Below are 23,586 nucleotides of genomic sequence, written 5' to 3' on the forward strand. Positions count from 1 at the left end.
ATCCAATGACCAATGCAGGTGGTGAAGTCCATCAAAAAATGACGTTGGTAGTGCTTAATGCTGATTGTTTATTATTAGTTTCAAAACTGTAGGCCTTTTTAGGAAATAATTCGGCAGATCACATGGTTTCCTCGTAGTAGAGTAAGAATTTGTACAATAGCTTGGTGAACCTTGACTAACAAACTTTATAAGAACAAACTATGGGAAGTGAGGGTGAAGAAAGATGGTATAGTTGAGGCTTCAACACCTTCCAAAGTTCCCCTCTACCCTCATATTTACCCTTATATTGATATAAGGTGGTGGAGTGGAGGTTAAAGAGAAAAAAGAAAAATCTAATAACTCGGTGGGGACTGGGGAGACCCCTCTCCCGCAGTTTTGCATCGAAACAACTCTTCAATCATGACATTTCTCTATCTCTCTTCTAATTAAACGTTAATGATTGACAGGTTTGTAATTGTCCATGACAGGTCTCCTCCATCTGGCACCACCCCCACACACACGTGTGCGCATGAGCACACTGATACACACATACACAGAGAAGAACTTGGAAACGGAAAGGTATATCATTAATGTAAGACAACCAATATCCATACAAGCCAACGTAGGCGTCACTTTAAGCAGGAAGGGATGGAGTAGTGACTGGTGAAGCACATTGCTGTCAAGTTATGATGATGACGATGACAAACCAATCTCTTTTAGAGAGGCAAGTTTCTAGTCGCATTTGAAGGTACTGGCTTAGCTCGTCTCCCAACCCCAACAAGCATGATCATTGTTTCTCATTCTCAAGAGTGAAGTCCCACAGATCTCCATACTTCTCATTGAAGTCCCATATATCCATCGTGTTATAATCAGCTATCAGCTTGTCTCTAGCTCCTCTTTCCATGTTGTAGATCTGTGGCTCAAAGTTGTGGGGCTTGTCCGGTTTACCCATTTCAATGCCACAGAATATCGCTACAAAAACAGCTGCACCAATGTATAGATATTCCCCCTGGAAAAAAGGCAAAGGAAACAAAAAAAAAGAACAGTTGATTGAACTGATTTATAGCACAAATCTCAGAATATGGATTGTGAGGAAAGCTGATTTAAGTCATCTGACAGAAAAATCAGTGGTTCAGATCAGCATCCAACATGAACTGACATAGTATTTTGTCCAAGGATCGAATGATGAACAGGTTTCGGATTATACTAATTTGATTCTCAAAGGTAAAGTAGCACTTCTTGAATGTGAAAGGTTCCTTAGCATGTTTATACTATCTGGACGAGTGTGTCTGCTACTTTAAGGAAAATGGCAAAGAGGTGAAGCTTGTAGGCAGTGAACGACACTACCATATTGCTGAACTTGGAGTTCAGCAAATGGGGTATGACAATTTCTCAATTGTTCATAAATTTCAAAGATCGAGAGTTGTTAAAATTACTTCATAAATTACTTCACAGACGTTCCTTTAGAAATTTGATAAGATTATGTTTGAATGATTTTATGATCACGATTGAACTTCTTGAACAAGTATGCAGTAAAGTTCAACCTGCTAGCATTACGAAGACCTCATGTTTAAGTCAATGAAAGGATACTTATTTGGTGACTTCATCTGCCACCTACAAATAAGGTGAACATGGCACATACACACATAGGATTGGACAATGAGAGTACCTGAACATGATAGACCATGCCAGCCAGTACAGCAGGAAGAAAAAGCCATGACATTAGCCCTGCCAAAGACATAACCACGAATGATAAAAGAATTGCTTACCCTAAAATAAAGAAGCCTTGAAGACAAGGAACCCGTAATGTGATGGTAAAACGTGTTAGAAGCCCAGTTTAAGCATCAAAAATAGTTTAGAAAAAGGTCGCTTCAATGCCAAAACTAGGTTTCTGACACAGTCCTGGTATCATCCACACGGGGATTTCTCACCCTGAAAGCCTGAGGGAGGTTCTGCTGCTTCATAGTCATATTTAACTGCTTCCCAGAATGACATCTTTTCTGAAACAGCAGTATAGTGTTAATACCATTCTAAGAACAATCATAGCATATCAGGTAAGTTTTCTGTACATTGTCCTAACTTTAGCAATATGATACGTCCAAATGAACTTTTAACTAATGAAGAAAGCAAATCAGGATGCAACTGAAGTAACACCCCCCACTGCCAATGTCAGTTATTGAATGTGGATTTTAGTAGGCCCAACTAAAAGGGCATGTACATGTGGAAGTTGTGAATGCCAAGAGACCAGTCCCTTATGCTGACATGCAAAAGAAAAAAGGCAGATAATCTAGCCAACATATGTTTCCTCCAAAAAGTAATTCACAAAAAGTTACTTCTATGAATTGGATAATTGCATTTTTACTTGTGATGTTGAATCTAAAATAAATTTTCAAGGCTATAATGCAGGAGGAGGAAGGGATTTAATATGGTTCACAAGTCCCCAGTAGTGACTGAAGCTGGGTTTCAAGTATCAAATCCTATACAACTTGACTTCAATGATTGTGAAGGTTCGGAGACTCAAATTCAGTCAGTCATGGAAAGATACATGCATTTATTCTGCAGATTAGAAGTTTTACTTTTGCTTCTTTAGAGCCACAAGTCAGCAGTTCTGATTAATATGATCTTCTAAGCAGTTCGTGACAAATAAAAAATAAGCATGCACAACTACAACTACTGCATGAGTGCTACTAAACGTGGTTTGTTAATTTTTCTCTTACATGTGCCAAACTTGATCCTCAAGTCTTGATCATAATGTGTTGCTAGTTCCCCAGTTTATGCTTTTAGTTGTTTAATTAGTTGCTCTTCCTCTCTCTCTTTCTCGCTCTCTCTCTCTAAAATAACTGAAAGTTCACGTGGTGACAGCGAACGGTATTTGGTAGCTTTCCCTGCAGCAAATCCTGTTTCCTGCCCGACCATTTACTAGTAACAAAAAATTTGGCCCGTTGAAATGCTCATCAAAAGTTTCATTAAAATAAACCGGTAGTGTATTGTTAGAATCTCGTCATAATTCATTTTCAAAGGGACGGTACCTTCTTGGCCTTCAAAGTATGTATGGTGATCGTCGTATTCGCCGTACTTGAAATCCTCCTAATAAACCCAAAACAGAACAACTTGAACTTCAATCTGAAGGACAATAATTCAGAAACGGAGAGCAGAAAATTTTGCTACTTGAACTGAAAGCTTCAAGGAAACTGGAAAAGGAAAAAAAAAAAAAAAAGAGCCCATTTATAAAAATTCACACTAAATTTATCTAGCACCAAAAAAAAATCCAAGACAAATTAGAGGACAAAATTCTGATGAATAGAAATCCACAGAGATAGCCATCTTTTCTCAGAACAGAACCTTGCATTGCCAAATGAAATCTGACAAGTATCTCTGTTCTCTCAATTCAAAAACTCAAATAACACCTTTTGAAGTAACAAAGAACAACGATTTTGAAGAAGAAGAAAAAGAACAGGACGAAAAAGAAATAGAAGGAGAATCAAGAGGAACTCAGTTTACCCCACTGATGCTGTTAGTCTCCCATCGGTCTTGTTTTTCTTCAACAAGGTCAGGCTCCACTTCTGCTATTCCAACAGCATGCAGCCTCTTAGTCATAAGCCTTTTCGGGTAGACCAAGAGGCCTCCATTTTCGGATTTGCAGACGAAAAATTTTGTTGGTGCCCCTGCATTTGCAGGAAAACGATTGGTAACGATGACCTTGGGCGCCAAGGAGGCCATTTTTCCCGAGCTTCGAGTGCTGGACTTCCATTCCTTTATTCAAGCGATGAACGTTTTGATCTGCCTTATCCGACTACCGGTTGTGTGGTGTGACTTGGGGCGTCGAGAAGCAGCTCTAGATTCCGTCCTTTTGTACACCGGTGCAGGCCACGTCTAGGTTGGCCTCCACAGCAGCTGGGCCGGACTGAGCTTAGCCTGACCGATCTGGACGATATCGATCTGACTTCTGACCGGACCTAGCCTGTTGGAACTTGGTCTGGCGCTGATAATACTGAACTTAGACTGGGGCTTGAGTCTGTTTTCAACATAAAAGAACATTGAGCTGAACCTACCTCGTTAATGAACCTACCTCGTTAATGCGAGCGAGTCGCAAACTAATGTTTGCGAGAAGTATTTCATCCCACTATCCAAATGAAACCGAACTTATATATTGTCTGGTATGAACCCAATGTACCACTTTCTTAACCATGTCATTTAGACATTTGGACTTGGTTAAAACTATGCTATCTTTCAGTATTATCGCAGATAGTTCTTTTTGGTGCAGTGTGTGTGGTGTGTGTTATTTGCCGTAGTAAGATCAGGTTCTCTCTCGAGCTTAGCTGATTCTAGCCAAGCTGAGTCCTGTAAGGTTCGAGCTGGCTTGAACTGGGCTCTTGAACACCTAGCCGTCACAATGTGGAGCGGAGACCATCTTTTTCGTGTCCAGTCTAGGAAAAGACCCGACCCGGACTTTAGACGCACAGGATTTTGTGCTATAAAATTTTGTGGTGATTTTGCGGAGTGGTGAAGAGAGAGAGAGCGAGAAGGAGAAGACGATGGTGATGCCTTCTTCTCTCTTGCTTCCTTCTGTTTCTCTCTCTAGAGTCCCGACACTGCCACCACCTTCCTTGTCGTCCGCCAACTCTCTCTTCTTCACCAGTGGCAGCGGCGTCTTCCTGAGGAAGAGCGCCACTCTGTCTCTGCGCAGGAAAAATAGTGGTGGTGCCGGGCTCGAATGCCACTGCTTGTTCGGGCTCGGGGTCCCCGAGCTCGTCGTCATTGCGGGGGTTGCGGCACTCGTCTTCGGGCCGAAGAAGCTTCCGGAGATTGGCCGGAGTATCGGAAAGACCGTCAGGAGCTTCCAGGAGGTGGGGTTTCTGAGGGTGTTTTCTAAATCGATGCTAATTCTTGCAGAAATTTCCATATTTATGTCAGACATGTTTGATTTTCATGTTTAAATCTGTGGAAACAAAGATGGTTTTTCTTGTTTTTTTCTTAGTTTAGAGAGAGAAAATTAGTTTTTCATCCCCCAACCCTGCAGGAATGAAGACGGGGTTTCTTGCTTTTTGGTTGATGAATGAACCTCATGCCTGGTTGATGGGTCCTGTTTTCTTCCTGGTGATGAGACTCATATTAATGCCGGTCATCCTAATCTAAATGACCTACAATTCACTCTTTCATGTAATTTTCCTTCTAAGATGTCTACAGAATTTTTTAAGAAGGTGCTCTCAAAGGGATTCTGCTACCATATTTCGTCACTATCTTGACACGAGTCTTCATTTTGCTAATAAGAGTACTATATCGTAAACTTTGTCATCTACAGCGAATAGAACTCAGTGGAAGAAGGATATTGATTTATGTATTCGATAAAAATTGCCGACTGGTATTATCCTATCTGTCAACTAGCTTTTTGCGGGTTATGATCACTAGAACTTGATAATTTGTCCCATGAAGATACCTATTTTTGTTTGACACTAGTGTCCTTTTATCTTGACGCTTCTTTTTCTTGATAAGTCAGTGGGATTTGATAATTTCTTGCAATCTTCTTCATACTGGCAGGCAACAAAAGAGTTCCAGTCTGAACTGAAAAAGGACACGGCTGGTACAGAAGAGACATTGACAACAGACTCCAAAGCTGAAGAGGAGAAACAGGACGCTAAGATCCAGTGAAAGTTCACAAACCTTCAGTTGCAAGGAATGTGTACCTTCACTGATGAACGGACATTTGTATTACTTGCATTCTTAGGGAAACATATTCAGCGTGTTTGTGCTGCTTCTTAATGAAAATATGTAACATATTTAGTTCCGTCGTGTTGGTTTTATTCAGCTGTTACTTATCACAGTGCGTAGTACATGTCTTGATTCCTGAAGCAGCTTACTGAAATTTTTCAGTATATGGATGCGAATGGTTTTGATATAATTTTGGGATTTTGATTTCGTTTTTTTGATCGTGTTGAATTGGATCAGACCTGTGTCGGCGCCTGGTTGGGAGACGCTATACCTCGTACATGGGAGTTGTCTAAGATGCTGATGAATTGGAATTATGTAAGTCCCAGGTAGCCGCCACTAACCATACAGGCGTTGCCGATGTAATGCTTCACTGTGGAAAACCAGACCAACTTGCATGGACATGAAAAAATTCGGGGGGCCTCGCAGTGTTTCTCTCTCTACTTTTAAGTTCTGACCACATCCATCTACTCCATCCATGTCGTAATGAAAAATGGATATGTATGACAAAGTTAGAGATGGACTGGATCTGAATTGGGATTAACAGTCTTACAAATCAAAAGATTCAGATGGGGTGCTTGAGGAAAAAATTGCTACAAATTTCAATTTGCAACTTGAAGTCTGGGTTTGTTTTGTTCTTATCCTGACTTTGCAGCAGAAAATTGTATCCGTCATGATATAAACATTGCCAAAGAGAAAATTACTCATACTCAAATACCAACGTGAAATGTAGAACTCGTTCTACAAACCAGGAGGAGAAAACGGTACCTTACCCACATAGAGCATGTTCCTTTTTTCCTTCACAGCATAAGAGATACCATTTCTTCCCCATCTCTTAGAAATCCCAATCAGAAATTGGGGAGCTTAAGTTATGAAACATTTAAACACCTGAACAACCAAGGACACCCCAAACAGGAATCTATTGATGCCCGACAAAAAAGTCCACCTCAAAGAAAACCTTGAGAATGGCGTACTGGCATCAGCAACATGAATGCTAGGCTTGTTTCCGCTTTTTCCATTGACGTTTTCTCTTAGGCTTATAAGAATCAGAATTTGAACTGAGATTGCTGCTTCGGCTGTTTAAGGATTTTGAAGATCCCCCAAGTTTCGAGGTCCGGCGGCTCGTCTGTGAAGTGTTGCTGGATGAAGATAACTCTCCTTTTGGCGTGGATGTATTTGTGCTCGATGAACATGAAAAACCACCACGATGTGCCGAACGAATCCTTGGTGGTGGCAGTAAAGCCCGTACATAGATCTGCCTCTGTTTCAAGTATAAAAAGAGAATAAATTGCTCCTGTTTCTTTTTAAGAATGTAACTCATGAATCTAACAAGGAAACCTGATTTTTCTCATCACTCGACATGCCAGAAGTTGCTCTCCCTGAGGCACCTGAAGCCTGCTCCCTGCAGATACCAAGCAGAAAAACCACTTACCAAATTCAGCGAGGCATCTTGAATATAAAAAGCGGCATACAGGTAAAACTCTGAGAAACACATGCAGGACCAAGGGTGCTGCAGCAGCTATAATGCAAGATCATAACAAAATTTACCCGTAACCAGTGTAAGACATAGTACCTCAATAATATTTCATAAGACTGCATTCAAATGCATTAACAATGTAGTACATTTAAAAATCCACTAGCAGATGTCAAACTGGAAACACAATCATCAGAATACCGTATCTGAATGTGAAGTACATTTCTTGTCAAATTAATTATGGTACAGCCATATCAGGACATCAGATCATAGACTCTCTTGGTTATGGATTAGTCCAATTGTGTCTGTGCATGTCTGCATATATGATTTTGTGAAGATTGTGCACGTGTGTGCATAGATTTTCATGTATTCACCATGTTCTCTGCAGATACCAAGCGGGCAAATCCGTTTATCAAGTTCGGCCAGGCATCCTCTGTATAAATAGAGCTGCATACAGGTAAAACTCAGAAAGACATTGAGGACCAGGCATAACACAGCACTTGTAGCACAAGATGATAACAAAGTCTACCTATAATCAGCTTAACCATAGTATATCAGCTGTATCGCGGACTGCATTCAAGTGCATTAACCATGTTCCACAGTTAGTATGTAAAGATGTTAAACTGCAAGTAAAATAATTAGAATGCTTTATTTGAATGTGAGGCACATTTCTTATACAGCCATATCCATGACAACAGATCATATACTCTAGTGATTTGTCAAGTTGTGTCTGTGCATGTCTATATATGATTAATCTAGGTTAATATTGTAGACATGTGTGCCCAGCATTCTCATGTACTCATCACATCAGCATATGCCATGAAAGAAAGAAGAAGAAGGAAAATGTTCCTATTACCTCTGAAGATCCTCATACTAAAACCTTATGCACTGAAGCTTGCCCTGCCTCCTCTAGGCATATATACCTACCCATGAACCACAGAATTGAATAGCAGCATTGTGCCCATGATGCATTATATTTTCTCCAAACTGAAACTAGTTCAGAAGTTTCTCAGAGACTTTAGTGCCACAAATGCATATAAAATATTTCTACCTGACACACTCCTGGCAATTTTTGTCATCCTGTTAGGTCTTTGAGAACTGATTGCACTCTCTGGTCTTCACACCAAACAAGTTTCCATAAACTCTGAAACTTTCAATATGTGTGTGTACATGTGTTTACTCACTGACGAAGTATTACATAAAAAATATGCCCTCAAATCTAACATCTCTGTTATTTTTGCAAAAGATATCTCTATGTCACTTATCCAGCTGAAAAGGTATTGTTATCAACATGTTTTATCTGTTCTCAATTCCATTTGTTCATTTCACAATGAGAAAATCATAATTCACAAGATCCTATTTCCGCATTGCCAATCAAACCCAAACATGCACATTGCATATGAACTTGATGAAAGAAAACATTTTAAGTACAAAATTTCAAAAACAACACCCCTGGTTCTAGCACCATTAGAAATGAATTAATGAAACCGTATTGACTTAGAAAAACCAACAAAAAAGAAAGAAGAGGTAGACTTCCTCCAATGGACAATTGACAAATTACCTTGTATTTATATCCGTCCATTCATCATCTGCATCTGCTTCATCACTGGAGCTTCCACTCAAGAAAAAATCATCTTCACTGACATCCAAGGGGCCATCCTCATCACTTCCTGTTTCTGTAAAAAGATAACCAGTCTATTTGATACCAGGCCTTCCAAATATTTAAAATGGAAATAAGTAACATTACCAGTAAGCAATTATAACACAAAAACTAACAGTCAGCTATTTGTAGTTCAGCATGACATGGATAATGATCCTGAAAAACATAGATCAATTAAGGATGTGTCAGGCACTATCAGCGAAGCGAACCTTCTAAATCCTTTCCACTAGCTGCAGCAGCCAGGAGATTGGCTTTGATCTGCTTGCGCAATCTGTTCCTTCTATCAACTATATCCACATCATCACCTCCCATAAACAAAGAGACATACTTTTCTGACTTGGGGAAAAACTGGAATTCAAGAAAAACAAGTTAATGTCAACTAAGTCTACAGAAATAACCATCATAGATCTCAATTTCCTTTAGAAAAGAAGGCATGGTTCACTCAAGAAAGAAAACACATCATCGAGGTATTTACTTCCCCCCGCTACAGTACAACAGAAACTTGCAAAAGCATGACTTATATGATGTCACATCATACAGAATAATAAATAGAAAGGCCAGATCTCTATATAGCTGAAGGTTAACTTACTGAGCAATCCAGCAAGTTTGCTCACATAATCAGATGAATCAACCACCAATTTGCAAATCAAAGAGGTTGGATTAATAAAGTAAGAAGACAAATCATACTGTAGCAGACACAGTAGCAGTACCTAATGCAAGTCCAAATACAGATGTGAACCCAAAGAAAACAGTCCAGTTCCTACTACTCTGTAGGTGCAGCTAGGTCGAACATCCATAATAAGATGAATTATCAACTAATTGACTCCTGAAAGTACCTCACAACAGGTCAAAAGGAACTGTCAGATCTATGTCATAAACACCAGATTTGTATTGTGTAGTAAACTGAAGGTAAGACAGTGACCCATAAATTAAGTAAACTATAGGGATAGTAAAACTTGAAAGGTTCAAGGATATCAGAGTGAACAACAATATTTCATACATTGAAATTTAGAGCTCATGACCACATGATGAAGTCACAATGACATAAAAATTATGCTAAAAGAATTTTACAAGATTAGAAAGCTGACAGACTCAAATTACCTTGAACATCAAAAATACGGCTTGTGGAAAACCATAAATTTCTTTTTTCCAGGTTCATCAATATGGTTTAACAGGGAAACAGGAACCAAGGAGTTTCTAACACAATGATTCAGGAGTCACTCATAAAACCCTGCGGTTAGAGATGCACTAAACTGATTAACTGGAAATATCTAATCGAACAGGGAAAGAAAGGAAAAAGCAAGGAAAAGGAGAGAGAATAAAAAGGAACACAAAGCATTCTCTTAAAAATGCCTCTATCATACTTGAACTCAGTGGACTCAGATATTCATTGTGTTATACAAGTTCAACCACATGCACCTTTACAATACCTGTGTGGGACTCTACAAAAAAGGAACCTTTTATAACAAGTAAAACCACCAATTATGGTAAGATGAATAGATGATCATAAACTTCATAAGTAGGTACTATCCCAGGAAAACAGTGTTCAGACAATATCACCAAAGCATCGCAGGATCATCAAAAAAGGACATGACACAATTACAATACTGACTTACCCTAACATATTCAAGATCTTCCCTTAGCTGGAAAAGTTGCTGAGCTATTTGATCCTGTGCAACCTGATCAGCTGTTCTTTGTAATCTCTCTAACCTCCTTATTCTTCTCTCAATTTTTCTCCTTTCTATGTAAAGCAAGATGAACAGAAAAAGAGAGAAATGTAATCACACAATTAATTTTTAACACATATAAAGCAGTTCCATAAGCCAAGTTCAGCCCATAATAGTGTCTGCAAGTAATGCATACCAAAAAATTTTACTCGACGGTATCGCATGGACAATTTGCGCTCTATTACAGACTGATTTTGAATATCCTGTTGCCTTTTCAGTTCTTCTAATCTCTTTTCCTGAGCATCCCTCACTTCAGCAGGAAGGTTCTGGGACATTATATGATGAGAAACAAAGACATACAATGAGTTATAGAGAAAAGAGGCACCTCAAGACAGAACTCTGTCGGACCAAACATTGTTATTCTTACTCATGGCTACATTTAACGTTGCAAGTGAAGCACTGAAATCAAATACCAAACTGGGCAGCATGATATCGGATGCCCACAGGAGGAAAAGAAAAAATTCCAACACCAGGAGGAACCAAACAAGTTTAACCATGACATAAATGTTTGATCATCCATTTAAGCAAAAAATAATAATAATCTAACAACCTGAATGCACGCAGAACATATTCAATACTTAGCAGCGTCAAGAATTCTTAATAAATGGCAATTAACAAGGAAACATGCGTATTCTATTGCGCTCACCCAGGAAAACAAGACAATATAGAAAAGTCGATTAAGTACGAAACCATATAATCCCAATTTATCCTACTTTCCACTCATTCTCTCGATGAAAGCAACTGTCAATACTTTCAGACTTCAATCACGATCCGCGCGTCATCTTTATACATACCAAAAGGTGATTCCAGACTTCCATTAAATCTTCAAAGAAAAACAGGATTCTCAAGAAGAAGAAAAACCCTAAACCTCCAAACATAGTAAGACAGAAACCCGACCGCGGACGCAAAATTGGCTCAAAGTAATAGAAGAAAAAGACCATTCCGCTGAAGAAAAAGAAAACAAAAAAAGAAGTGCACAAAAGATCAACGAAATCCCGCACATAGAATCTCGAGGAAGAAGTCCAATTGAACAACCTCGAATCAGAAAACGGAGGACAAGAGTCGTGGACACGGACGTGTGGTTCGGAACAAACCTTTCGAAGAAGGATACGCTCTACGGATCGAATTTGGTTCTTGAGGGACGCCGACTTGGGCTTCCTCTCGGCGGCGAGTCCCCTCGGCTGCCTGCTGACGCGTCCACGCTGTGCGATCCTCCGCCTCCCATACCCGCCGTGAGCCATCACGGAATTACCATTCCTCGCCGGAAACCTCTCTCTCCCTCTCTCTCTTCTGTGTTTCCCCTCCTCTGTCCCCGCGCTGGATTAAAGTGTTGAGAGTATCTGGAGTTTGGATTGGAGCGACTGGACAGAAGCACCCCCTCCCGCTACTCTCTCTCTCATTACTTGTAGTTTGGATCTGGGCGCGATTGGTCAAAAGCGGTTTTTCTATAAAGAAGCTTTATATAAAATATCTGCGCATTTTCAACCATAAATTTATGGATCATTAGAAAGACCAATACTTTGCATTATATATATATAAATACAAATATTTTTTTTGTATGTGCGTCACTTAATACTTCAAGTTGTTTCCCAATAATCTAACCCAATAAATCGATACACAATCTAGTAAAAAATTAAAAAAAAAAAAAACTAAAAAAGTCAATAGCTACATTAAATGGCTATTGAATGGTAAGACGGTTAGTCAATGTCCGCTTTTAGGGGTCATTTGTTTTCCAGTTTTATGAATGATACGCTTATAAATCTACTTGAATAGATGAACTTAAAATGTTATTATAAGAGAAAAAGTAATCGTGAAGATCGGATGTATAAATTAGAATTTATAAGTTTTTAAAAATTTGTCGTCTAAACTTTGAATGCTTATAAAATTTAATGTAGACATCTACTTTTCAAGATCTTATTCTTTCCTTTGAAGAAGGAGATTTTATCCATCTTTTGTATCCTTGCATCTGCTTATAGGGTTAAAATTATAGAAAGCGATTTAAAACACAGACACAGAAAGTACGATATATATATACACACTGGTCGGGGTACTTCAACAGTTCGCAGGATACACAGACTGTAAGTTCAGCCAAAAAAGGACTACTGAGAGTGTTGAGAGTTTAGATGCTAACGAAAGGGAAACTGCCTGTTTCTCTTGCTTTCTTAATACAGGAAGCCCACTCCCAGCATGCCTCCAATATAGCCACTCTTATGGAATGAAATGGAATGTGCTTTTCTTAGATTTACCACACCATATGGTGCATGAAGGATCGTCACAGGATCATTAGCAGCTTCCCTTCAAACATAACTTTCCTACAACCATATCACAGTGACATCTGAGCCCCAAGATGACAACCTTGACAATTCATTATATTATAGAGTTCGTTTCTCGAAAAAGCAGTCTGGTGCCTGAATTCTTTACATCATCTGATCAGTGATCATAGACTTTTGGGTTTAAAGCAAAAGGACAGATGCTCATGTCCATCCAAGTTTTAATCCTTTTGTCGTTCCTAGTTGGTCGCAGGAGTCCCAATGAACCAGACAGCCAAAGACACCTCCATGCCATGACACTGGTGAATGGTTCCTGCCAAAGAGAGTGGCTTCGTTCCCAAAAGAGAAGTGAGGTTTAGCGTCATTGGGGGGTAGATGGAGCAATTTCTGACTTACATTAGTTCCACAGGATAAAATTACATCAGGATACAACAAAACCATCACAGGTAAATGTTGGTCACTATATGCAAATGCAGATATACAAGTCCACATTCCACAGAAGGCCATGCCTTTTTCCCCATGGTAGACAAACAAGTCAGTATTCCACTGATCTAGATACAGCCTTGACCAAGATCAGGGCCTTGTATTCTCAGCCTCCAACTGTAGTTGCAGTGGTCCGGTTTTGCAAATCTGATCTGGTTATGATAAAAGCCGGAAAAACTTGGCAAGCCTGCCCTCAGAATGGAATCAATCAGGAAAATCAACCCATGATGATCGCCCATGCAAAGCCAGCAAGCTGTAAGTATGTCCAGCCAAAAGCTAGAGCTCAATGAAACCAGACCAGCTTTTCGTATGATTAAATGTGTTTGGAATAGATCACATGAACATACCTGCTGCAATCTCCAACACTAGAAGCACATACCGACCAAAAAAAAAAAAAAAATTTCAAAATCAAAGAAATGTAAGCAACCCAAGAGAAACAAATGTTAATAGACGCACTTTATATACAAGAATCTTTTTCAAACTATGACAAATTTAGCAACAAATGGAAGGAAGAGAAAATGGAAGAGACTATCCTCATATCAAGAGCAAAATTTGGCAGTGAACATATACATCAAGGTTACTTCTGTGAAAGTAATGCACATTCAAAGACCAATATGATATAGCAGTCAATCCTCTGTTATTTGTATGCCATAGCGGTCAGCCAGCCGGTGAATGGTGCCGTCATCCACTACACCATCTATCATCTGTAGCTTCTTGAAGTTGGACTTCAGTGTTTCCTCTTGCTTCTTGGCAAGCATCACCTCCTCTTCTAGCTGAGCCTGCAAAAAGGCCCAGCACATCATCAGGACAGATCATAAACAAACACACAGCTTCCTGCATGAACAATGAGCATCAAGCAGGCAGAGTTGTTCATTGTTCATACGATAAAGAAAGAAGTGTCTTCTCCAATATAATTATGTTTCTTACCTTACGAAGTGCAAAAGCTTCAGCTTCATGTTTTTTCACAACTTCCTTCATTCGCTTTGCAACTTCAAAATCTGGATCATTATGCTGTATCCAGCGGCAAGTCATTTTTCTGTCTGACTTCCGAGGCCGCTCGCTGAACATCTCTGGCTCTGCCATTCGGCATCTTATTGGCCTGGGCATCCCACCCAACATAAATGGAAGGTTTGATGTCTCTACCAACAAACTCTTAGCTTTCTTTTCGTTTTCCATCTCAACAAGAACGCATTTAGAAGCATTATTTTGTTCCAGATAATCCGGGATGAAGGATATGTTCACAACAGTACCAAATTGCTCAAAAGCCTTTCTGATCATAGAATCTGTTACTAGTCCTGATACGTTATCCACAAAAACTGTTTTCTTCATCTTCGTCATGAACTCCGAAGGCTCGTTCTCAGACTGACTTCCCATGATAAATGTTCCTGCACAAACAAGATATTCACAAGCAACAATTTAACTTATTTTGACAAACTTATTTTGACATTGATCCTATTAAATTGCCACTAGATGATTGAAGAAATAAGCAGGTCCATTCATCTTAGAGGTCTTCAGGCACAAAGACATACGTACCTATGGATTTTCTAGATAGAAATTACATGTGGATTTTTCTCATTGATTAAGAGTCAATTTCCACTTTCTTATTGATAAAGGTAATTGCTAAGTAATTCCCTATGTCACTAGAAATAGCATGTTTCTCTCCCCTCGTTGCCGAAGACCACCACAAATGTCATTAACTAGGCCTATGACGCCTGTCCTACTCTATGGCATCTCATTCCCAATTCCCCTTCTTGTCTGCCATCGATGCAACATTGAGATAATGGAACCCCCACAACGGGAGCTTCTCAGATCAATTACAGTGGATGATCATTCAAAATACTAAGCACAAGAAAGCATAAAAGATGACCAACCACGTATCAAGTATGGTACACACAGACAGAAACCAGCGACACGCAATAGGAAGGGAAAAGGAAGCCAGAACAACAGAAAGTAAGTTCTGAATGGGAAATGGCAGCTCCACATATAACATAATTTAATCCATCAAGCTCTCATTTCTCCAAAATCTGGCATTAAGATTGTGCACGCTAATTTAGGGAATATAAGAGACTGAAGGGACAAGGGTTGGGGTTTCGCTTTCTTCTTTTCCATGTTTCTTCTCTCCTCTCCCCTCCCCTCCTATTCTATACCGTCTGAATTCCTATAGAAGAAAGATACCGCGCATAGAGGGGGGGGAGAGAGAGAGAGAGAGAGAGAGAAAGAAAGAGTACCTGTGAGGCGGTGGAGGAGCGGAAGCACGCCCGGAGAGTGACGTATCAGCGGCGACACGGCGAACGAGGACGACTGCGAGGGGAGAAAGAAAGGGGCAAGCGATGGGATGATGAACAAAGGGAGGGACAGCGAGAGAGAGAGAGAGAGAGAGAGAGAGGAGGTGGGTTGGTTTTGGGGAGACAACAGGATACGCGGGAGGAGAGCGGAGGAGAGGAGCGAGAGGAATATGGGAGAGGAGAGACGACACATAAACCTCAAAAAATGATATTTAAGTTTTTAAACAACTGAATAAAGATACGGAAATGGGTTAAGTATTTGTTCACGGTCCTTTTTATTAATTTTTCACTAATTTAAATATTTTAATTAAAATAAAAAATACAAAACTGGTACCAGTTTTGTATAAAATATAAGCATTTCACCTCACCGATGCAGGTAACACCGCTCACCTGAGTATTTTCAGCCACTCAAAAAAAGTTGATATGTTCAATGTGGTTTGATTGGGCAGAGGCCATAAAGAATCTGCTGAGTTAATCAAGTTATTTTAACTGATTCCTATGACTTTGTTTAAGATCATAATATGACGGCCAACAATGTTTACCTAAATCTTGTTATATGATATAATATTTTTGTGTGACACGTTTATCAAAAATTATATACTAGTTTTAAATGTTTGTTTTCGGCAAAAAAAGATAATTAAAAAAATTAGTAAAACAAAAAAAAAACTGTGCACACTGTTCAAGCTTTTGCAACTACCTAAATACATTTTCAAGGCAACTAAATGGTAGTCTATAGATTCACAACCAAAGTTTGATTTGTAAGAAGCTAGAAACCATAGATTTGAAAAGTTTATGAGTTTTCAGATAACTTGATGAGATCGCATAGCTGATTCATTAAAAAACTAACAATGTTTAGTTGAGTGGATTGTGGCTTGATTTATAGTTTATTTCGATCCATGCTAAAAAAGCCGTGACATGCTAACAACTGATAGCATATACACAAGTATATACGCTTATGATAAAACTTCAGAACATCTAATATAAGACTATTGGAAATGATATCTATCGGAATTTCATATACAATATTTCACAACTTATTGTCGAAACTTTCCCTTGTGACTTATAAATTTTGAAGCTCAAACACCAACTTATAAGGTTAATTAAAGAACAAACACTTATTTTGTTTCAGAGTATATTCAGAATCAAGGAACAACAATTATGAACACGAGAGCTTTTGTTTGTAAAATTTGTGAAAAATGTTGACTGATCTGTAGGCGACGATGAGGATGAACTACAGTAACGCATAAACAGATATTATATATATATATATATAGATAGAGAGAGAGAGAGAGAGAGAGATAAAGAGAGAGAACATGCATTTAAAAGATCTCAAATCTGCTTCAAGGATATAGTGTAGCTAGTCGGATTAGAGATATATAAAAAGATAGGTTTCTAGTTTGATTTTAATTAGTCGGGTTAGAGGTATGAGAGAAGGCAAATCTCTAGTTCAATTCCTAAGGGCGTTCTCATGCGTCTTAAGATAGTGAGGTGCAGATATAAATTAAAGGATGCACCACTACCATTGCTAATGCAGCTCGGTATTTTAGAGGGAAGGAGAATGAGCTTTCAGTAACGCATAAACAGATATTATATATATATATATATATATATATATATATATATATATATATATATATATATATATATATATATATATATATAGAGAGAGAGAGAGAGAGAGAGAGAGAGAGAGAGAGAAATAAAGAGAGAGAACATGCATTTAAAAGACCTCAAATCTACTTGAAGGCTATAGCGTAGCTACTCAGAAGGTAGGTTTCTAATTCGGTTTTAATTTTGTAAGTTTGTAACAATGAAGCATGCCATTACAAGTAAGGCTCTTAAGACACGAATATATCTTATGGGTAAGGGTAATGGCAAAATTATCCTTAACGGTAAACTAGAAAAATTTGGTCTCTAAAGAATGAATATTTCATCATTTGTTAAGAAAGAGTCTTTAATTTCATTTTGTTCATGTAACAACGTGTCTTTTATCATTAAAAGTAATTTGGGTATTTTTCAACACCTAACATCTAGTTATGTATTTTGCAGAAAACTATTGAAGGTAGTTTTGGATTCGGACTAAGATGGACTAAGGCAATTTATTGAAACCATTGAATTTACAATATGGTAAAGTAGCCCCTCAATGGGAACTACACCCCTTATGGGTGTAACAATGACTTTATCACAGTATTTCTATATATGTAAGGAAATGCTCCCACTGTTATAACCTGCTCCGAAAATTTTTTAAATTTTCAGCCCTGTTTCTCTATTACGTAAAAAATCTAAAGGGTTATTGAGAAATTTCTAAACCAAGGGGTAGAGGCGTTGTTCCGTAAGATAGTAAGTGTAAATTTGTCATTTTAAGAGAATTCCCGCTCAAAATACGAATTCCCGCAACCGCGTACAGTAAGAACGGGGGGAGAGAGAGAGAGAGGGAGGTCGCCCAAATATGTCTGCAATAATCTCTTCCCTCTTTTTCCCTTTTCAATTTCTTCCCTTCCTCTTTTCTTTGTTGACGGCAACGGTTATCCGTTTCTCTCTCTTTCTCTCTCCCTTTCCTTCGAAACCCTAAGCGGCGTCAGGTTTATGAGGGCGGAGAATTCGCTGGCGATGGTGAGCGGGAGATGCTGCGCGATCAACGTGGACGGTGGTGGTGGTGGCAACATCTTCAATTTGACAAGAGGTGCTCAGTCATGGATTGCCCAGGGCCAGTCGATCTCCACCGGTAGCAGCGCCGGGGGCTCGCCTTCCAGCGCAAGCGGGCCGGTTATCGCAACTAAACCAGGTGATACCGCTGCCTTCGCCCGGATCAACCGCCTGGACGTCCACCGTGATGTTGATGAAGGGTCGCCGTCGAATCTAAGGTGTGGGGATCGGCGCTGTAGCTTCCTTTTCTTGAATTTTTTATCGTAACATTCGTGTTATTAGGAGTTTGTGCTTCTATTTTATTGTCCAGGGCCGAATTCTTCTTTTATGATGAAGTCATGGATCCTGATTTTTTTCTTTCTCGTGTTTATTGCTGTGGTGGGCAGGGGGAAGAAGAAGAAGAGCAGGGGGCCGAGAGCAGTAGCGGGTGATAAGAGTGGCAGGGGACTTAGGCAATTCAGTATGAAAGGTGATGATATCGAATTTTGTGAATCAGCTTTGGGTGGTCTTTTTATGTTTTGCACCGTTTTTGATTTTCAAAATTTGGTGGTTGTGATGTTTTGGGAGTCCTGTTCAGAATATTGGAAACGTGAACTTCTTGTTTCCTCTTATTCTATTTTAATTGTTTTTCTTTTGAAGTTTATGTGCATGGGATCGAATTAGTTTCCAGCTGTCCTTTCTGCCTGCCAGTGTCTTGCATCATTAATTGACCTTTTTAAGTGAAGTTTTGGGACATTGTCGAATACTTGAATTATGATTTGTTACGTTCTTTCTGGTGATGTGGGAAGTTGAAGGATTATCTAACTCAAAGGTTCGAGTTGTACAAAAATCTGCACTATAATCAGTAGAAAAGAGCTCTGGTCATACTTGTCAATATGTTGGTGGGAGTTGTTTATTTACTGAGTTCTTGATGTCTCGGCTTGGGTCTGTTTCAAACGCTGACTCTTCATGCAATTTTCAGTATGCGAGAAGGTCGAGAGCAAGGGTAAAACTACATACAATGAGGTATGTAGCTTCTTTCGACGAATAAAATAGCAGTCCTACTCCCTATTGTTTTTCCTAATCATGTTACTTTCCATACTAATTCTTGCTAAATGCCTGCTTTTATGTGCCAATGTTTCTATATATGGCTCAAGTTATGAGTTCAATTGTTCTTGCTGGATTGTGCAGTTATGGGTGATGAGTGGCTATTGTGTCTCTTTCCTTTTCTCCCTTTTGTACTTATGCGTGCTTGAACTTGTCCGTCATATACCATTGAATCCTTGAACTTATCTTTTTTAGGAGCTTTTCTTGATCTAGAATCTGATGCCTTGCAATCTTACCTGGAGTGCTTTATCCTGTGATAGCATTACCTTGCCTTCTAAAGAAGAACTCCAAATTATCAACTAGTGATTCTGCCGAAATTGCTAGCCACACTCATAGCATGTTTTTTTACGTTGAACCAACAATCTCATCATTAATCTAGAATCGGATGCCTTACTGTCTTACCTGTGAGTAATGTAAATAATGGATATATGAATAGAAATAATTAATGATCTATTTTGTTATGGTATTACCTTGCACACTAAAGAAGCAAAGTACAAATTTTCAGCTAATGATTCTGTCCCTTCACTGATGACTGAAGCTACGTAGACATGCTCATAACATGTTTTTCTTTTCTTAGTCATTCACATTTCGTCTAATATGTCAATCGTTAATATTTCATCTAATTTGTCATCCATCTATTCTCAGGTCGCTGATGAACTTGTAGCAGAATTTGCAAATCCTAGCCACATTGAATCTCCTGATCAGGTAGACTTATTATAAACTGTGCCTCAACTCTCATGGATTATGGATTTCAGAAATAGGCATACATAGTAAGAAGATGATGATCTTGCATGTGTACATTCCTCAGCCTAAGACAATACAGATGGCTACGACATGTCTGTTTTACAAACTGTTGGTAGCAATGCGAAAGTCATTATACTAAAATGTAACCAAATATTGACTAATTTCATAGTATCTCAACAAAAATGCCAAACTATAGATAAAACAAAAGAATGGGAACATATTACGATACTTAAAGATATTGCCAAATTGAAATTGTTATGAAAATGTCGTAATAATATTGCAATATATTTCAAAAAATCAGTTTTATTTATTTTTTATTTCTTTTGGTGTTTAATAACTATTCTGAATTTTTAACAATGTTCCTGTAACAAAATTAGTAGAAGACTTATATTTTCATAACTTTATCTATTGATGTTGTATAAATTTTTGGTTTTTTTTATTTCCCGAGGAAAAATCCTTCTATTCATCCCTAAGAAAATCCTCGCTGATAAAAACCTAAAAATGATATTTATGACTACGAATTGAAACATCCAACGGTGAAAGCTTAAACAAAATGACATTTGAGTGCAAACTGGAAAAAGGAAATTGTATAGAGACTTGGTGAGACAATGTTGGGCTGCCTGTAGCATTGGTTTGACTCTATTGATGATATATCTTTCCGTATCCTGGGATAGATGTGCTACATGCAGTGGACAGGCAATTGCATTAAACAAATATTGGTATCGATGGTCCTTATATGATTTTATTGCTTACAAAATTGTTGTGGTTCTTTTGTTACAGAAACAATTTGATGAAAAAAATATACGCCGGAGGGTTTATGATGCCCTAAACGTTCTTATGGCCATGGATATTATATCAAAGGATAAGAAGGAAATCCAATGGAAAGGGTTGCCTCACACCAGCTTGAGTGACATCGAAGAGTTAAAGGTTCGAGCTTGACTATATATTCTACATTTCATGGAAATAGTATAAATTTATTTTAGTGAATTTGGCATTGCAACTGGCTGCAAATGGTTGGGTACAGAATGGGGTTTTGCCATGTTGGCTGTACCCCAGATTTATTTTTGCTTATCTGTATCTGATCCATTTGCAATCTTAGTCGACAGTCTATGCCAATGGAAGACGGTCAACTTTATATGGCAAAGCCACTCATGTAGCTATTACAGATTATAAACTGTTATTTGAAGTGTGGTATCTTGTTTTTTGTTGAAAAAGGGCAGGCTGAGCGCATGGCCCTGAGAAGCCGTATTGAAAAGAAGACTGCTTACTTGCAAGAACTTGAGGAACAGGTATTGAAGAAACAAATCTCAAGCTTCATTTTCCCAATTTATGCCTGAAGTGATTATGGATGTGGTAATTGAATATCTCCAGTTGCTAATGTTGGTCAATCGCATAGTCAATTAGTGTGCTGGTTCATTTCCTAGCTTATCTGTTCTTGTGAGCAAGATTTCTGATTGTTTTCTGCTTGCGCTTGTCTTGCAGTTTATTGGTCTTCGGAATCTTGTTCAAAGGAATAGACAGTCACGTTCAATCCCATGGCTTGCTTTACCATTTTTGTTAGTTCAGGTATACATATGTCCTGTTCCTTTATTCACTCTTTATCTGATTCTATGCTCAATGAGGAGGTGAGGTTCAAGTGCTTCAGAGGATAGTTACTCAAGAGAAGCCCGTATTCCTGTTTTATAAGTCCTGAAATGAGCTTTATGGCATAAATGCTACCTACTGTTTTTGTTCTGAATATACATGTTTCTTCATCATCTAACCTGGTATAAGAACCATAGTTGTTCCTGACTTGCTCTGGTATCCTGCGTATCTGTTTACCTTGTTTTCAATTGCACATCTTCCGACTCATTTAGATGCCATTTATTGCTAGAAGAGAGAATACTATGAGACGAAATACTAATGCGAACAGCCTTTATTTTCTCTATTGATGACATGCAAAAGACACGAAAACATGCGCATGTTGAGGTGGAAATATCTGGAGACACGCAGCTGGTTCATGTTGACTTCAATGGGTAAGCCACAAGCCTTCCTGATAGAGAATTTTGCTTTCAGTGCTTAACAGCGCCAATAAGAATTCCTTTCCATCTCGGACCAGAAGAAGTTCCTGGATCGTGTGAAATCAGAGTTGATTTTATCCTTTGAGTTGTCTGAGGGTGCAAATGGATCAGATTCAGGCTGGGTATTGCAGCTATTTGGCTGTACTGAGTCAAATGCACATCAGTCTTTCCATGCGTTTGGCTGATCTGTGTCTGACGCTTATTTGCATTTCTGTTTCTCTTTGATACTTTATCCAGCTCTGTGTGCTTGTCTTAAACTGGAACATATTTGCAGCACCCCATTTGAATTGCATGACGATGCCCATGTCCTAAAGGCCATGGGACTCTGTGGGACACCATGCAAGGATACAGCGCTTGAAGTTGCAACGGCAAATGGTAGCAACATGCTTGGTATTTTGCAGCATCCATTGCCACTACCGTCAAGATCAAATGCAGCAGGCGCGCCTTCCTCCACACCTCCTATCCCTGGTATTCTCAAAGTGCGTCCTAAGCATGAACATCACCTATGATTTGTTGCCCGGTTCAGCATATAGTAAGGGTTATTCTTCCATTCATTTGAAGAAGGGTTATCTTCCCTTTTGTACAGTGTAAATTAGGATCAGGCCAATTCAAAGGCCTGCTTCCTGCCTGAGAGGAGCATTATCACAGTGGAACCAAATGCGATACAGTTTTCTTGTTTTCCTTGCTCTAGTGTAAATTGCACCAAAGTTCCATTTATTTGTCTCAGTTGGACGTAGGACTTATTTTCTAATTTTATGGGCTAGGCAACAGAGAATCTTCGTATTACATTGCCAGTTTTTATTTGGTCAAGCTCGAGGTTTTTCTCGTTTCCTAGAGGGTATCCTCCATTTCTATATGGTATGCGAGAACTATGATCTGCACCAATTTGCTGACATGCACAAACCTCCATGATAAGTTGATGGACATGCTGCCTATCTACAAAAGCATGCATCGTCATTGGAAATTCTTCGGTCTTCGAGTTTGTAAATAATATGAAAATGATGTGCCCTGTAACAATTTCGTTCTCTTCGGAATCATTAGCAAGGTTTCCTGATGAAAATGTACATCTCTGTTTTCTTTAGTAAGACGTCAAGGAAATCGTACGCGATATATGAGAAGGAATTGGAAAAGTGCAATATTTTTAAAAGGTCAGATTCGGATCAGTTAAATGTGAAACTTTGTTGGAATAGGATTTTGAATGCAAACAAAAGAAGTAAAAAGGAAAATCAGATTCAGATCAGCTAAATATGTACAAAGTCACTTCAAAGGCCCACGTCTAAAATATGTCTTGGTAATTTGGACACTTTCATACCAAGAGATGCCCCCCAGTTATCAAATCAGATCCTAGGGTTGGCATATTTTCTCAGGCCAGTGGGATCCGGTCACTGGTTCGAGTCACATGTAAGTCGGACCCTTCTTTTCTTCCCGGCACAAAGGGGTCGAACCAGTAGTGTACTAATTGACGT

General features: G+C 38.9%; 5 protein-coding genes across 6 annotated transcripts; 2 read left to right on the forward strand and 3 right to left on the reverse strand.

Moving 5' to 3' along the window:
* Nucleotides 1–544: 544 nt before the first annotated feature.
* LOC116246128 (photosynthetic NDH subunit of subcomplex B 5, chloroplastic) lies at nucleotides 545–3,750 on the reverse strand. The gene is made up of 5 exons (XM_031617835.2): nucleotides 3,481–3,750; nucleotides 3,009–3,066; nucleotides 1,911–1,979; nucleotides 1,649–1,707; nucleotides 545–988 (listed from the first exon to the last, which is right to left on the reverse strand). Exons 1-5 carry the CDS (start codon nucleotides 3,697–3,699, stop codon nucleotides 767–769), a joined length of 627 nt encoding a protein of 208 aa, XP_031473695.1. The 5' UTR covers nucleotides 3,700–3,750; the 3' UTR covers nucleotides 545–766.
* Nucleotides 3,751–4,475: 725 nt separating this feature from the next.
* On the forward strand, nucleotides 4,476–5,764 carry LOC116246129 (uncharacterized). The gene is made up of 2 exons (XM_031617836.2): nucleotides 4,476–4,826; nucleotides 5,518–5,764. Exons 1-2 carry the CDS (start codon nucleotides 4,515–4,517, stop codon nucleotides 5,626–5,628), a joined length of 423 nt encoding a protein of 140 aa, XP_031473696.1. The 5' UTR covers nucleotides 4,476–4,514; the 3' UTR covers nucleotides 5,629–5,764.
* A 600-nt stretch (nucleotides 5,765–6,364) lies between these two features.
* Nucleotides 6,365–11,919, reverse strand: LOC116245939 (rRNA-processing protein EFG1-like). The gene is made up of 7 exons (XM_031617570.2): nucleotides 11,641–11,919; nucleotides 10,683–10,812; nucleotides 10,436–10,560; nucleotides 9,029–9,167; nucleotides 8,721–8,835; nucleotides 7,024–7,087; nucleotides 6,365–6,946 (listed from the first exon to the last, which is right to left on the reverse strand). Exons 1-7 carry the CDS (start codon nucleotides 11,785–11,787, stop codon nucleotides 6,680–6,682), a joined length of 987 nt encoding a protein of 328 aa, XP_031473430.1. The 5' UTR covers nucleotides 11,788–11,919; the 3' UTR covers nucleotides 6,365–6,679.
* Nucleotides 11,920–13,731: 1,812 nt separating this feature from the next.
* Nucleotides 13,732–15,767, reverse strand: LOC116264157 (uncharacterized). 2 transcript variants are annotated; one of them, XM_031644214.2, is made up of 3 exons: nucleotides 15,528–15,767; nucleotides 14,227–14,684; nucleotides 13,732–14,078 (listed from the first exon to the last, which is right to left on the reverse strand). In XM_031644214.2, exons 2-3 carry the CDS (start codon nucleotides 14,671–14,673, stop codon nucleotides 13,926–13,928), a joined length of 600 nt encoding a protein of 199 aa, XP_031500074.1. In that variant the 5' UTR covers nucleotides 14,674–14,684; nucleotides 15,528–15,767; the 3' UTR covers nucleotides 13,732–13,925. The 2 variants fall into 2 exon arrangements, with proteins under 2 accessions (XP_031500074.1, XP_031500083.1); XM_031644223.2 differs by having other exon boundaries at nucleotides 13,732–14,133.
* Nucleotides 15,768–18,011: 2,244 nt separating this feature from the next.
* On the forward strand, nucleotides 18,012–22,846 carry LOC116267115 (transcription factor-like protein DPB). Its single transcript, XM_031648693.2, has 9 exons — nucleotides 18,012–18,448; nucleotides 18,617–18,699; nucleotides 19,192–19,235; nucleotides 19,962–20,021; nucleotides 20,841–20,987; nucleotides 21,281–21,349; nucleotides 21,543–21,626; nucleotides 22,005–22,075; nucleotides 22,395–22,846. Exons 1-9 carry the CDS (start codon nucleotides 18,171–18,173, stop codon nucleotides 22,627–22,629), a joined length of 1,071 nt encoding a protein of 356 aa, XP_031504553.1. The 5' UTR covers nucleotides 18,012–18,170; the 3' UTR covers nucleotides 22,630–22,846.
* Nucleotides 22,847–23,586: the final 740 nt, after the last annotated feature.

This window comes from Nymphaea colorata, chromosome 1 (genome assembly GCF_008831285.2).
Source record: "Nymphaea colorata isolate Beijing-Zhang1983 chromosome 1, ASM883128v2, whole genome shotgun sequence".
In the NCBI taxonomy this organism is placed as follows: domain Eukaryota; kingdom Viridiplantae; phylum Streptophyta; class Magnoliopsida; order Nymphaeales; family Nymphaeaceae; genus Nymphaea; species Nymphaea colorata.